Here is a 16955-nt window from a genome sequence, read left to right as displayed (position 1 = left end):
CATCTGTTAGTGTGGTAGTGTTCTCAGAAATAGACAGTGGCATTCATTAACTGCCTCTTTCTCCCTCTTTGTTACACCACCAGCTGTACCTGAAATGATCTGTAGTAAAAAGGTCTTCTTCTGTGTACATGATCGTCTCCTTTGAATTAATTCGCACACACTTACAAACACACGCAGCACGTGCAGCCAATGTTATTTTTGCGCTTTAAGGCACACGTATTGACATTTCATTGATGGATGATTTGCTTTGTACACTTATGAGCAAAGACGCAGGTTCGATATGTGTTCACTTTGAAACACACCGGAGATAATTTTGTTCCCCCTCGACGTCTCACTCGGCTCCTAAAGAGGAGTTTAAAAATTCACTGACTGAAATGGAGACAAGTAGTTTGAAACCCTATTGGCGGTTTTGAATTATTTATTTGGCTTAGATCTCGGTGCCCCTGCGTAGTAGCTCAGCAGAATACTTATCAAAATGATTCAGTGTTGTGATTCAGTTCCCTCTAGTTCAGAAACATAATCTCCAGCTTTTTGTCTACAGACGTTCGGGGTTGCAGTCTCAGCAACTGAATGAAGTTGTCCACCTTTTCATTTCCATTTTCAGGCTCCTGCTGTGGTCTTTTAACTCCTATCGTTAAGGTGCAACTCCAAATTGTCTCTTCGGTGCCTATATCCCTGGCTCTTTTTCCTTCAGTTTATCTGGGGTACTTAGTGCATGAGCAATGAGCCTGTTTCTTAACTGGGTGGTCTGATTGATCACCTCAGCTAAACGGCCCGGCCTATAAATCAGTACCTCGCCCCACTCAGCACGTTAATCACGTCCGCCAACAAAGACAACGAGACAATTAAAGAAACATGGGTAGGCCTTAAAAAAAATATGCCCCTTTAATTGCCACAGCAGTTTATTAGGGACTTGGGCAAGCTTAACTTAAGCCTCCATTAACCCTGAGATTTAAGAGGCAAGAAGCTGGCTGGGATGGGGGGGGGGCTAGTGTGACCTGCAGGGAAGAAGGGGTGACGGGCAGCATTTCATTTACACAAAGGATACGTTTTTAGATCTGTTCTTTCCTTTTGCAGTTAGATTCCACTGATGTGGAAGATGACTTTCTAAAAATACCGTGGGAGCATAGGAGGAGGCAGAATGATTCTCTGAGCACATTGGCTAATTCTAGCCAGCAAGTTTTGTTGGCTTGCTTTTTTAACAATGGCTTCTGAAAATATGAGTTTTTCTGAATATGTAGAGTCACTCACTCTCAGGGATCCCTAGTGTTAAAACAGACTTATCAGAAAGAGAGTCTTACAATATCAGCGATGCGTTTCAGAGATGGAGAGAAAATGTTGCTAATTGTTTAGCTATACTGCTGACCGCAGGCAGCCAAAGGTTCACGGCTGCAGCTGCGGCATAGACTGTATATATGAAGTGGACGTAGTCACCATGACATCACCCACTGGTTTGTGGAGTGCCGTTTTGAAGTTTTACATTTTGGCTGAAGCCATCGTGGTTTTTGGTCGTTGGCATCTTGGTTATTTGCAACCACAAGTGACATGAGAGAGTGGAGCTAAGTACAACCAAATGCTGAATAAGATATTTTAAGGCGACCAAAAAACGTTATAATTAACTTCCATGAACTGAAAACACTGTGAAAGGGTTAAATTTCTAAGACGAAAACACAGACAACTCCCAGACCGGTCAACGGCGACCTGTCAATCACAAGGTAGCCACGCCCTAAAGCATATCCTGCTTTATGTTCATTATTTAAATCATTTAATTTATAGAAAGAGGTAGGTCCTTTATAAGTGTTTTACTTCTACCTACTCCTTTTGGAACATATAATATTTATTTATTTATTATTTTTTTTAGAATTTGCAGTAAATGTTTGCTGTTCACTTTCATCTATCTATCTATCTGTCTGTCTGTCTATCATATATAATCTTATTTTGAAAATATGTTTTAACTCGCTTCAGTTGATCTCAATTAACCTCATTTCATTTTATTTGTATGTATTTATCGCGTATCATTTTTAAAATGTATTTTCATTCCATATTTATTCCTGGCCAACATAATAACGCCAATAACAAAGGATTAATACATATAAATAATGCAGCCGTACTATGTAGGGACTACAGCGCTGGGTTATGTTATATTTTATCACTCATTCATGGATTTACAGAATGTTCAAACCCTGTAAACTCTTTAAAAAAAAGTATGGATAATATGTGTAAATGATTTAATGTAGAGTACTGTCACATTCCTCCTGTACACCTACAGAAACTATTACTGTAACAGCACACTTGGCTGTAATGGACAGTCTGTTCTCCGTCTCTGTTTTGAGATATCCATTCCTTTCATCCGTCATTACCGGAGGGAAAAAAAAACACCTACTTGGGGTTAAAATGAACTCTTTGAAAAATCCAGTATCATCTCTCCAGTCTTGATCTAAATCACAAATTGGCCCTCTTATGATCTGCATGAGAAAAGCAGGCCCGGGATGATGTGGAGATGGCCTGCTTCAGCCAGGCCTGTGGGCCTGATGAAAGCACCGCCACCTTTGATGTTATGACAAGGACCGATGAGTACTTCACACCGTGTCTTCTCTTGATCTCATGCATTTGCCGCGTGGGTGTATGTGGCCGTGTATTTTTAGAAAGTAATCATAACCTCATGCATAAAGTATAAACTCACACACACATAAACAATGAACCGAGTCACCCTACACCCTATTTGTGTATAATGTATAAATACATCTTTGTCAGGGACGTGCATCAGTATGAGCCTGCGCAAACAGATGCTTTTATACTTTAGTTTTTGAGTAAACAGAGAGGATTTGGTTCAAACCTCAGTTCTTGTGTCTGTTCACAGCACCCGCCAGTGTCACCTACTGCTGGACATCTTCAACCCAACAGAGCATGAGCTCACTGTCAGCGCCAAGAACAACCATGACCTGGTTCTCCATGCCAGCGAGTGCCAGAGGTGAGTGGAAGGTTTCTCTTTCTACATACAGGTAGAATTAATCTTCCCATATGGTGATGACTCAAAGCAAAATGTATTCCAAGTCTCCAATTTGTATATATATATATATGTGTGTGTGTGTATATACAGTATATATTTGATACGATATTAAAGCGATTTTAAACATTTTTTGATATGCTGACTATTGCGATAAGATATATTGCGATATATTGTGATTTATTACCTTTTTCAACTGCAAATTATGCAGTTTGTCAACATCTGTTATATCTCATAAGATACAGTTTTCACTCTGTTCATCTCAGAGTTTTCATCCACATATCTTAAGGTCAGAGGTCAATGGACACCTTTGAAAATGGTAATGCCAGTTTTTTCTCCCCAAAATTGATTCTAACTTTGGCATTTTATTTAGCATTATCGGCATTATAAATCTGAAATATTGCAAAATCGGCACTTTTGCTTTTCACTTTGACACCAAATCCTCCTCCGTCGTCGTGTCTGTCAACTCTCTCTCGTCCCGTTTGTTTGAAATATGATACCTGCTACTCTGTGCTGAGGTGTTCTGTACAGAGCAGAGACTTTCACTTTCAGTTTGCAGCATCTGTCGTCCAACTATTTGTTGACAACACAGCGCTGATATGCAAAAATTATTATTATATTTTATTTCTATTAAAAAAAAACCAACTACGGTGGGGGTGGTGGGCAAGTAATATAATCATTGTATGCCCAAACACCATGTAACACCAGTAACACCGTCTACTGCGGCGAGCCTACACAACAGCTGTAAACTGCTTCTGTTGATTAAAACTGCATTATAAGGTTCTATATAAGGGAATGTAGGCAGGCAGTCCAGACCATAGTTCCACAACATATCCACTATAAGACAAATCTCTCCACAGATATTATACAAACAATACCAATGGACAAAATGACAAAATATTATAGGAAACCATTAAAGCAAATTTATGATTCTTGTATATTTACAGCATATCTAAATTTATTTTTGCATTTTAAATGAGGCCCTCTTTCGGCCAAGCAAGCAATAAGCACCTCTATCATATATGGAAAATCTAAATATCACATTGGACTGGGTATCATTAAATATTAAATTACTCATATCAGTTACATCTCTAGAGTTTAAGCCTCTCTAGTAATACTCATTGCTAGAATAAAATTCATCCAAGCTTTGAAATAGCAGACTTATTAGCATCATATTCATTATATATTTATATGTCGTGAAAGTGTGACAGCACGCATGCTGTGAAAGAGACTGACATTTTGGTTTTGCTATATCTGGCGAGTTGCAGATTGGACAGTTATTTTTTTCTCCAACATTTTTCATGTTGCCGTTTTCTACTTCTATTTCAGCCTCAGGCGTTGCTCACTATTCCGTAAGGAGCTGCTAATTCACCTGAAATAATTTTTCTTAGTGTGGGTTTCAGTTTTAGTGTCTCTGCCAGGAATACAAAATCTGGGGGGGAATCCTAAATTGATGTAGGACAATTCAAGACCTGTTTATGTTCTTAATCGCTAATGTGTCTCCCCTGTTTTTCACATTCCCACGTTTACACACGTGCACATACATCATCACACTTGTTGTTTCACTGGGAAGCGGCAAATTATGATTCCTGTCAGCACCGTTTCTCCAGTGCATCCTTGGCCACAAGCGGAGGTACACTGTTGGTGACTCATAGCTCTTTCTCCACAGGGGTGGAATGTTATTATTTGAGGGGATTTCGGGGGTGGAAAGGGATCTTTTCAGACGGAGCCAAACAGCTCATCACTCAGCTCACTCCAAATAATCTTCCCTATGCAGAAGTGAGCTGTTAAGATAAGCTTTTTTGTAACCACAATAAAGATCACTTCAGAACTCCTAAAAAAAAGTTGCATTTAGAGACACTGTTTTATTATGCCTCCGTGTTGGCGATAGCAAGGATGAACTGATTAGAATTTGATGATCAAGGTTCAAGGTAACGGTGTCAAGAAGTGTCAAGTGTCAAGAATTCATATGCTAATTATTAGGGCTGTGTATTGGCAAGAATCTGGTAATATGATACGTATCATGATTCAATATATTGCGATACTGTAAAATTTAATTTAAGGAAAACTGTCATAGTATAAAGAACACACCAGAAATACACCATTTTAAAATAGGCAAAAATAACATATTTATACTGCATGCAAAAAATGTTTGTGCATGTTTTTTTTGCCCAACACTGCATGTGATTATCATAAAGTGGGCATGTCTTTAAAGGGGAGATTCGTGGGTACCCATAGAACCCATTTTCATTCACATATCTTGAGGTCAGAGGTCAAGGGACCCCTTGAAAATCAGTTTTTCCTCGCCAAAATTTAGTGTAACTTTGGAGTGTTTTTAGCGGCAGGCGCTACCACAGTTTTGCACTCTGTGGCTCACGTTGTCACAATTTCACAAGCGTGTTACAGAATTACAGTGGCCTTCAGGTCACGTAAAAATGTGAACAGCTCTCACTAGATCTAGTGTTTGGTTTGTTCGTTCTGGGCTCCTGTAGAAACATGGTGGACAACGTGAAGAGGACCCGCTCCCTATGTAGATATGAGCGGCTCATTCTAAGATAACAAAAACACAGCGATTCTTAGTTTCAGGTGATTATACACGAATGAAAAGATAATAATGAATATTATAATCAATTTCTGTTAATAGATCCTTCTAAATCCTACACACTGGACCTTTAATGTAAATATATATATATTTTATTAATGTCAAGTTAATTCAACTTAAATTTTCTAGTTTTTATTTTCAGACCACTAAGAACTTATGAGTTCAAATGATGAGTTGAATGAATGTTTCACCGTTTCAAATTAGCTTGCCCACAACACTGCCTGTGTTACTGTAAGATCATGTGTTGTGGTCTTTTAAATTGCTGTACACAGCGTCCAGGTCAGGCGTTCATTTAGTATAAGTGGTGTCATACCCACAGTGGAATCACTGCTTAATGATTGCTGGTTAGTTGTACCACACTCTTTTTCTTTGCTCTGCTCTTTTGTGACGCTGCTGTTTCAGTACATCAATGTGAAGGTTGTGGGTTTATTGTTTGATTTTTGTTTGTTTTTCATTTTTCCGTAAGTCTTTCATTAAATAAACAAATCACACCAGAGAATAAATGAGTGTCTGCCAAAGAAAAGCACATTTGTGCTGCCATTAAAACATTTCCAGGAGTCTCTTGAAAGCGATTTTGATCTCAGGGTCTCATGCTGGTTATCCATCTCCAACCCACTGCTCTGCCTGTGGAACACTAGACTGTAAGTACTACCATCAAAAGTTACATGAGTATGAACTGTAATATATGAAGTGATAGAGTAGACTCTGGTCCTTTCGGTCTTTGTGGTTATCTTTGAAAATAAACCACTAAGTCGTCTAAGATCATCCAGTGACGTTGGCGGAATGTGACTAAGTACATTTACTCAAGGTACTTACTTGAGATACTTGTACTTACTTAAATATTTAAATCTCATGCATCTTCATATTTTACTCCGCTACATTTATTTGACACATTATAGTTACTAGCTAGTTTTCAGGCTGAAACTTTTCATAAAAATCATATGATAAGCTTATGAAATACAATAAATTGTTCAGGATTAAATCAGTGGTTTCCAGCCTTATTTGGCTTGTACCTCTTAAAAAAAGCAGGGTTTGGTTGAGACTCCTTGTCACATTTCCAATGTCTTTGAGTTGTTTGCAGTTCCATTAATGAGACAAATCCTCTTTAGATGGGATCATTCCAATAAATGTTTGAGGCCCAAAGAGACAACATTATCCATTATTTCCTAAAAGTAAAGATGAGGGAAAAGTCTGAAAAAGGACTACAGATGTGTGTTTCCCCCTTTCCCCTCTCATTAATCATCTCACGACCCCTCACATTTATCTTGTGTCCATTCAGAGCCGGTGCTGGGAACCACTGGACTAAACTAGCTAACTGTATATAAAATAGTTTAAACTAGCTCCACCTCTGCCAGTAAAATGCTGCTTATGCATGTATCAGTATTAATATAACAATGCCGTATACAGTATATTAATACATCAGTCACAGATGACCTTTTTTTTCTGTGGAGCAAGTACTTTTACTTGACTCCCCGTTGGCTCAGCAAACTTTCTGTTGTAGCCGTTACACAGGTTAGACCCAGCGCTACCGCTGGCCACAGCCCGCTGTGACACCCGATGCTAGAGTTTCTGCTGGTTGAATGCTAGTTGCTTCAGATGCTGAAACGAAAATGAGTTGTTTTTTTAATTTTTTCCTCACACAATACATAGACGTCTTTGACATAATGTCAACACTGTAACTTCTTCACATTCTGTTGATAATGTTACATTAGTTTTATGTTTTTTTATGTTTTGCCTGTGTGAGCGGCGCATGACTGTTACTTCGTTGAACTGATCAGGCTTGCGATGTGTGTTGTCCACACAGACTACTGCCAGCCCTTTCCTTTTACATTGAGTTTTCCTTTCATAATGCCCATCAATAATAGAATGTTTCATTTCATTATAAATGTCATTTATATTTATTTTAGACAGAAAAAGCTTAAGAAATGTATGCTCATTTGTAAATAATAATAATAACCCACAATTAAAAGCCAGTACTCTGTTCATTTATGGAGCATAAAAAATAGGCGACCCCTTGAATCTCTAGATTTGCCGCAGCCGAGCCGCACTGCTCACGCAGACAGTGTGGCCCGGACTTTACACATTGCACCTTTAAAGGTTGTTATCATTTTCTATTAGTCTGTCCTGTCATTATGTACTTTCTGCTGCTGACGCTCTTTTAAGTCTGTCTATCTGTTATTGTAATATAATTCCCCAAATTGCAGAGATTCACTTAACCCGTCTCTCAATGATATCACCATTAGAGTCAATGTTATACATAAGGACTTAAGTAAAGGTCAGAATGCATTATGCACCAGTTGTATAATTGATTAAAAAAAAAAAAAAAACCTTGTCTAGAAACTGATACAATATGACACAATGTGCCTCTGAGGCAAAAAATGTCAAGTCTGGTATCAACGTCAGATGTATATATAGACTTACATGTCTTTTTCCCCTTTGACTGACATTCCCCGTAGACAAAGCCGTCGGCTTCGACTCCACCAATCAGCGCTTTCCATCCTGTAGAGATTTTTTCTTGAGGCCTGACAGACATATAGATTCATTATCAGAAGATTAGCATCATTTCACAGCAAACAGTGTTTCTGTAGATACCCCTACGAGAGCAGACTAGTGGATGCAGTCTCACTCATCCCCGGCTCAGTTTTGGCAACATGCTGATCATTTCCTTTGACACCCAGCGCACGCACAGATTATTCATAGTGGTGTAGGATTTTGCATACAGAGAGAATCAGGGCCACGGACTCGGAGATCTCCGTCTGCTGAACCATATTGTGCTTGTCTCTTCAACTCATCCCCTCTCGACATCAGATGGCCCTGTCATTTCATATTTCTTTCCTGTTCTATGATGAATGAGGTGTCAGGCGCAAGATGTTTTCTGGATTCTTCATCCAGCGCTGGTGAAGCTACCACAGTCGCAGAAATGACACTGTCAATCATCTACACTTTTCCTCCTACAACAAATGGTTTTTAATTGTTTCCATTGAGCGTTTTCGTGGTTACAGAAATAGAAAAGCCTTCATGCATGGCGAGGCATACAGCAGTTTGAACAGCAGATTTTATAGTTTATAGACTTGTGGCCATATGAGTGGAGCATGAGAGCAGCAACAGGAACCTTCTCTTTGAGCGAGACTCTTTCCATAATGTTATCAGACACTTACAATTACAATCAGATTCTGCCACGGCAAAAATAAGCACTTTTAGTGGACGTAAATGATGGTGCCAGCTTGCCCCAATAGCACCATATTATAGCCTGTGAGCAGCTGCTGTCTACAGCGCTCTCCCTCAATAGTCTAGTCAGTTAGACCAAAAAACATGGGAGTTTGAAAAATACCGAAGTTCCCCTTTAAGTAGTTTTAGATAGTGACAGGTGGTAACTTCCATTTATTGAATGCTGCTTCTGAAAAACTTCAGATCTTATAGTGTGGTGCAGAATTGAGTCCTAAAACCAGGACATGACTTAGCATTTTATCACTTCCGGTACCCTTGTCTCAAAGTCAATGTTTTTTTGAATGGGTTTTTGGTTAGATGCTTGAAATAAGGTCTGCGGTTAACACAAGTTCAGAGATTTTTTTTAACGTTTTACTCTACGATATAAAATACGTCAGTAAATATCGCACTTGTGAATTTTGAAGCTTTTACGGGTCTTAAAAAAGGCGGTTATGAGAGAGGCTAAACGAGACTACTAAACGAAACGTGGTGTCATTCGTTTATAGCCTAACGTTAGCTTTTTACTTCTGCCGAATGCATTTACGCTCAAAAAATTGTAAAAGTGGTGTTCATTTGTGAAGATTATGATGAAGTGTCATGAATGTTTTTTTGCCGCAGAGCTCATTTTTTGCAATAATCCAAAACCCAATGGAAAAATCCCATTGGCTTTTTGTCGAGGGAACCCAAGGCGATGCTAACTTCCTAGTTGGTCTACAAAAGTACGTCATCCCTGGACCACTCTACTGGTTGTGTTTGTGCAGTAAGTTTAGTGTGAGGATTGTGTATTCTCTTCATGTGAAGACAACACATGGAGAGGGGTGAACAGGGTGAGTGACAGAGTGCTGCTTTCATTTTCCCTCATCATTCACAGACTTGTCTTTTACAAGGTCTTTATCCCCTCGATGGTGTTCTCTAATGGCGGATGAAAAAAGTGAAGCACCTCAGTATGTGAACGGTCACTTTGATGTTTGGAAGCTCAACAAGGTTCCCAAACAGCGGCCTTGACACCCCACAGTGATGCCCAAACTTTAATTTTTTTTTTCTCCATATTTGCTTTGAACAGAGCAGAACAGAGAGAAAAGGACACGCGGAGGATGTGTACCTGTCTGTTCTTTTTGTGGTCAGGTCTTCGAATTTCCTGGCACAGCGTTATTCTCTTGGTTAAACAATATTCACAGTGGGGGATTTTTACAGGTGCACATTAAGAGAGGTCTGCTTTTTTGAAATGTAATGATGCCAATTTGGAGCAATGTTAACAATCAATGTTCAGCTATTCATTAAAAAATGACAACACAAAGAGCACATCTTCGGCTCCAGCCCCCCCCGCGAACCTGAATAGGATAAGCGGTTACAGATAATGGATGGATGTAGTTGCGATCAAGATGAAGGCTGAGGTCAAACATGGGTGAGATCCAAGCAAGGGTCGCGTCTAGAAGGTAATCTGAAAATTGCGAAAACTTCTTCTTCTCTTGCGAGACCCGCTGCCCGATGATCTATTCTAACCTTAACCATTCGAGGTCAAAGCCTCACCTTTACCATTCAAGGTCATTGCCTAACCTTAATTATTCGAAGTCAATGCCTAGTTTTAACCATCTCACGAGAGTTCTGCAATTTGCGTCTTACCTTCTAGCCACGACCCCGAACAAGGGCACCAAAGTAGGCGGGTAGTAAATGGGGAATTGGCCCCCAACTTATCGCCCCTGGCCTGATTTGGTGTCGTGGCTGTTGTGATCCCATCACAAGATGGTCTCTAGTTATATGTCCGTTTGTCTGTCTTCGGACAGATTTTGTCATCGCCATAACGTCGCAACTGTGTAAAATGCGTCTGACTGTGTCATGCAACTTTAAAGGTGTGTAGTTGAGATCAACAGGATGCTGGAAATATGGGGCTAGGAAGTGGGGAAAGGGCCATTGGTCCCCCCACTTTATGCCCCTGGTCTGATTTGGCGTAGCGGCTGTTGTGATCCCATCGCAAGACGGTCTCTAGTTCTCCTGCCGGTGTTCAGTACAGGAGCTCAGCCTGCCAGCTGCTGTCAATCAAACAGACAGCTGAGACAAAAAGAACATTTCTGATATTTCCCTATTTTTCCTTTTAATGATACAAAATATTAACAATACATTTAAAAAAAGAATTTTTTTTTTTGCTTTTAATGTTGTTTTATAGAACTGCTTGTCCTAACATTAGCAGGACATTGCTGGTTCTGTTAATCCTGCTAGTTTGGCATTGCCATTGGCCTCTGGATAGCTAGCTAAACCCTGGGATTATCACAGAGGCACCGACTAATGACACAACAAGGTTATACTAATTAACAGTGATTAACGGATCGTTGATTAATCATTGTCGTTCCTCCTGAACTACATCACAACGATGTGTTAACGCAAAACGAAAATCAAAAGTCCTCTGTTGGATATCTCTGATGAAATTATGACCACAAACGGCTTGATAGTGATACTGTAAAATTGAACATTCATTCATCAGTATGCTTCACCATGCACAGTCGGTCTGCAAGAAATGACTAATTCACTCCACAATTACTCCTCGGTAGCTGTTTTTTTTTTTTTAACCACCTTTAGCTGAGAAAAATGATCAGGCTCTAATGGTCACTGCTCTACATAAACAGCATGTAAATTAGCACCGCTCTCCTCACTTACTTTCTATCTATCTAGTGATCCTCTGTGCCATCAGACAGCCCCGACCTTTCTGCCTCTGAATCTTTGATCGAATGAGCAAATTATAATGAGACGGAGCAAATTAGTGTCTGTTATTAATATGAATCAAAAATAAGAAATGTTGTCCGAGATGTCAGGCTGGAAAGTCATTTCCATAAAACACGTTCTTAAGCATCGTAATTGCGTGGGTTTGACTGCGAGTCCTTTAGCGGGTGATTCTTTTGTATAGAATGGGCTTGATGCAAGTATTTGAACAGTATCTAATTATCCAAATTGAAGAGCAGAGGCCCTGAGGCACTTGTCTCTGGCTGTCAGCTGTATAAATATAACCAGTGGGAGAACATCCTTGGTCACCTTTTTGTGATATAAGCCCTCTCAGCATCCTCCAGGAGATTTCTCTGCACCATTCGTTGCATCTATTTAATGAGGTTCATGGGGGATGCGCCATTGTATTTTGTCACCTTTAGTTTCAGCTCTTTGTCCAAGTTGTTCTGCTTTCCTACTAACATTTTTATTAGGGCTGTCAATCGATTCAAATATTTAATCATGATGCGATTAATCGCAAATTAATCGCAAATTTTTGTATCTGTTCAAAATGTGCCTTAAAGAGAGATTTGTCAAGTATTTAATAGTCTTATCAACATGGGAGTGGGCAAATATAATTGCTTTATGCACATTTATGTATATATTTATTATTGGAAATCAATTAACAACACAAGACAATGACAAATGTTGTCCAGAAACCCTCACAGGTACTGCATTTAGCATAAAAATGATGCTCAAATCATAACATAAAAAAAGCAAACTGAAAAAAAACTTTACTCAAGGACCACTTACAAGCTGTTTTTGTTTTTGGTGTTCTTCAGCAGATTTTTTCAGTGAACAATTGTTTTCAAGGTCAAGAATGAACTTCTCGCTTGAAATCTGGTGTGTTTTCTGTTTTGTATCACCAGCACTCACGATAAATATAAATACTCAATATAATACAAGCCTTGATTATTATAATAATACACTTTAATTATAATGCACATTTCAAAACAAAGTTTAAAAAATGCTTTACATGGGGGAAAAAAAATTAAGATTAAAACATTTCAGTACTACAAGTAAATAAAATCAAGCAAAAAGATAATTTACAGAAAAGGAAATACAATAAAATCTGATAAAAAAAAGAGTTAAATAAACAAATGAAACAGGACTAACAAAAACACATATTTTCTAACTTATCTCTAATGTAATACAGATATTTTTTCCCTCAAATTTAAAGATATCCATCTCCTAGATTTCTGCTTCCACCACATCATGATTCAGGAGAATTACCTTCCTTTTAAAGGTGCTGATAAGATTGAAAAATTACAACAAAACAATAACAACAACAAAAAAATCCACTTCAGGCTCTCTTTCCAGCCTGTTCTCATTTCCAGAGTTTCAAATACTGACGCTTTGTCATGGCCATCGGCGTGCGATAGCGCTGCACAAGTCGCCCGGTATGGTATGAAATGCATCGTTAACTACAATGTAAACCCATCCATGGCAACAGTAAACGCTCAGAGAAATTACGCCGGGAGTGTGGTGACGTAGTTTAAAGAGTGAAAAGACACACTGGGCGGGCGGGCGGGCGACGAGGTTGATGGGTTCAACATACACAAGGAGACCACTGTTTCCCATGCGTCATTTACAATCAGCTGGTCGTTCATGTCCCGTGTTCACAACGTTCAGTGTCATTTTCACTGTGCAAACGTAGTAGTTTTTAACCTCAGCCATGTATTTCTTTCCTAAACCTAACTATTTTGGTTTTGTGGCCTGAATCTAAAGTGACACTAAGGGTAACTATAGTGGTTTTGATACCAAAAGTAAAATGACGCCAAGGGGCGTGACAAAGCGGCGGTATGTGACGAGTTGGGATGAGAATCTGTTGCTCTTTCCGGAAACAGTATTCCTGTTATTTCGCATTCACCACAGAATACAGCGACGATAGTATTTCTTTGGTAGAAAGTACTGCAGTTTCTGTACTGGAGTTTCACCGTAAGGTCCGGACATTATCCACAGTGACTGGGATATTGTTTCTGAAAAGAGATGACCAGCACACATACAATTCCAATTACCTTATTTTATGCAAAAATCTCTGAGCAGACATCAAAAAACATTAGCAAATCTGCATGACTAGATTCCTCAATCTGTATATTCTTTACTTGTAATATGGGTGAACCATCCCTTCTAATCCTACACAAACACATTACATGTTAAAACTGCTGTTAGCAGATGTTTTAGTTGCAACCCTGTCTCCTACAAAATTGCGTTCCCATATAACTAAACTGCATCCTCAATTACATTTCGAGGGAAATGTATTTTACGGTCGAAACTTGAAACGGTTTTAAACACGTGGTTAACGTTGTAAATTGAAAAAAAAAAAAAAAAAACGCAACAAAACTACTGGTTTAGCTTTAGGCATCAAAGTTTCTTTGGTTAGGTTTAGTAAAAAAAACATCATGGTTTGGCTTAAATTGACTATGTTTGTGACATTATCTAGCTTAAGACCTAAATTAAAATAAGTCAGCGGTCTCCTGGGTGAAAGTCCTGTTTGTTGGATCCATGCCCCACCCTGTCCTCCTCCCTACACAGACTTCCTTAGACATCCGCTGACTATCATTACGAACGTATAAGTGATACGTCAGAAACAAACGTAATCCGTGACAAAATACGTTTTCAGTAGGTTTGCAGTTTTGTTGAATGGGAACTTCATTGTTAGGAGACAGGGCTGGTTAGTCGTTGTAGCAGTAAGTGAATATTTATGAGCTCAGCATCATCGTTGAAAGCTAAACATAATAAAAAAACATAATGTCCAGTGGTACGGATGCTCTTGAAAGTCATCCAGTGTACATTCCTTTGCTTGCAGCAGGTTGCTCTCAGACCTTCTTGATTCCAATCACCCAATCCCACACCACAGCTGTGTTTCCCAGGGGATCTAAAAAGGCCATTGAAGGGGGGTTTACATCTCATCACAGCATCGACCCTCAGGCTCTAACTAGTTCCCACTGCCGTCACCACCATTATCATTGCAGAGCCATCTCAGTAATACGTCCCCTGTAGTAGAGCGGGGAGTTAGCCGCTCACTGCAGCAGTTTCTCATTTTTAGCCACGTTCTCTTCTCCATTCGCCATGCCTTTTGGCTCCGCCGGATCGCCGCGCACAAGGGCAGACACGCCTCATTGCATGAGCTTTTCAAACAAAGCTTGTTTCCATGGTGACCACCTTTCCCCTTCTCGTGCTACTTTTTATGGCAGAAGAGCACATAATGCATCTGCAGTCATATATCCCATCTCAGCCTAGTAGTGCGAGTATTATCATTTGATTGTTTGTTTCACAACCTGCAAATGAAATCGGCCTTTTTTTTCTCTCATTCTGTCGTATAGCGTTGTACTGGACATGCTCATTACGTGAACAATATCGCGTGTAATAAAAACACACTGGTATCCGCCAAGGATAGGGCACAGCAGCAATGTTTTCTGAGAAAGATGAGAGGCGACTGCTGAGATGTACATCTGCTGCTGCTCGACCTCTCCCTGGGATTCAGCTTCACGCCACTGTCATCTTTTCTCGACATCTGCGGGAGTTTTTTTCTTTTTCTTTTTCTCCCTTCTCACATTTTCTCGAAATGATGTGTTCCCTAGGGGGCGTTTTTAGCCCTGTTGGCTGTCTGGAGATGGGTTAGTTAAGGTGCTAGAACATCAAGATGTTTTTCCACTCGCATGTCCTCCTGTACAATACTGTACTGCTAGAATCACTCCATCCAGCTGCTTTATAGACCTCTTGGTAGTCATTTGACAGTCTTTTTTTATACTGTTGGTATTCTGGAAATGTGCTTCATCTCCGCCCGAATCCATATATTCATGTGACGTATATAGCAGATATATCAGTCATTTCCTTCCCCAGTCACCTGCAGCTTTATTGACTTAATCCTGTGCTGTCACTGGATTGTCCACTGCTCTTACAGTAACACATATAGCAACGCATTATTATTTACAAGCTGCCACGTCCCTGGTTGAAATCCAGCAAGGGGACCTTTTGTTGCATGTCAGTCCCTTCTATCTCCCCATGCCTTGTCTCTAACCACTGTGCTGTTTAATAATGGCAAAATGCCCCCAAAAAGAGCTTCAGGGTGTCAGCAGCAGAGACAAAAATAGCTCACTCTGTCATCGTAATAAGTCCACAAAGCCTCAATTTTAATGCCAGGCAGCACATTAGAAAATGGTCTGCACAGAAGCATTCTCCGATACCTATCCGCATACAGTAATTGGCGGTAAGGATTCTTTTTTTTGCCGCAGCTCATCATATTGAGCGAGACATGGACGGATGGAGCGCCTGCTGCCTCTGCAGCCGCTGCATACAAAGGGTTACACGGAGTCAGCCGCAGTCTAAAAATAGACTGTTGCTCTCGCCTGCCTCTGCACAGGGCCTCTATGGATCTCCGCCCTTAAGCTCTTGCACGTGAGGTAAAAATAACCCTCTTTGTGAAAACATACACACACACACACACACACTCGGTACGTTCTTCGCTCTCCTAGCTTTCTCCCCTGTGACATAACACAATCACTGGCTGTTAGGAAAGATGCAAAAAGGCTCTGATAAAAATGTTGGTTGCACATGATTTACTGTTCTGTGCAGAGCGTAATTCAAACTGTGCTCACAGCATGCTCACAGTCGCAGAGCAGAGAACGCCTTTCACACGCTGTAGTAAAACAACAAGACGACTACAAAAAATCTCTCGCACAAATAAGGTAAATACATTTACACGAGCAACATAGTACAGCATTGACTGGAAGCAAGCCTCTGCACATCAAAACATCTGCCCATGTTTGAGTTTACAGACCTCCAGGTTGACTTGATTGGTGGCTTTGCAGTGGTCAGATGAAAGCGGGCCCCGTGTGCTTTAATGTGATTATCATGTACTTTTGGTCTGAGGCAACACAGCATCTAATTAGGAAGGGGTCATTTCACTGTGACTAGCTCATCCTAAGCTGGTGTTATTACTGCCATTAAAAAGGCTTCACTGCCACAGCGTATTGCAGGATGGTGGTAATTAGCAATATAGTGTCAGAAGTCACACCCGGTAGACAGGATGATATTTAGTGATACGGGTCTGGTTTGCTTTTAAATTATAATTTTTTTAGCAAGAAATACAACATGAAAGACCTCAGTCACATCGGCTATACACCCAAATACATAACCGTAGCTCTCTCTATGATACCTGTCCATTGGTTTTGTTGTTCTGTTAAGTCAGGCTGGTCTCATACACTGTTTGTAGCTATACCTACGAAAAGTAATGCACTGTAATTTATGTTTATCCCATGAAATCAATTTGGGTGTAATTCACGTAATGTGTGAACCGGAAAAATAAAGAGTGGCAAACACCACGTAAGGAGGAGTCAGATGGGTGGGTCAGAAAATACCAGACTTTCGTCCAGGAGACCG

At 40.0% G+C, this 16955-nt stretch overlaps 1 protein-coding gene across 3 annotated transcripts in view; it reads left to right on the top strand.

Annotated features, from left to right (window-relative positions):
* The window catches only part of trappc9 (trafficking protein particle complex subunit 9), a 243960-nt gene that overhangs the window by 128080 nt on the left and 98925 nt on the right, over window positions 1–16955 (top strand). For all 3 annotated transcript variants that reach the window (XM_074614135.1, XM_074614133.1, XM_074614136.1), the window contains one exon: window positions 2861–2971. In XM_074614135.1, the coding sequence (XP_074470236.1) occupies window positions 2861–2971 (111 nt within the window). The remainder of the gene's footprint in view (window positions 1–2860; window positions 2972–16955) is intronic.

Source organism: Sebastes fasciatus, chromosome 17 (assembly GCF_043250625.1).
Source record: "Sebastes fasciatus isolate fSebFas1 chromosome 17, fSebFas1.pri, whole genome shotgun sequence".
NCBI classification, from domain to species: domain Eukaryota; kingdom Metazoa; phylum Chordata; class Actinopteri; order Perciformes; family Sebastidae; genus Sebastes; species Sebastes fasciatus.
This window is presented reverse-complemented; position numbering and strand designations above follow the sequence as displayed.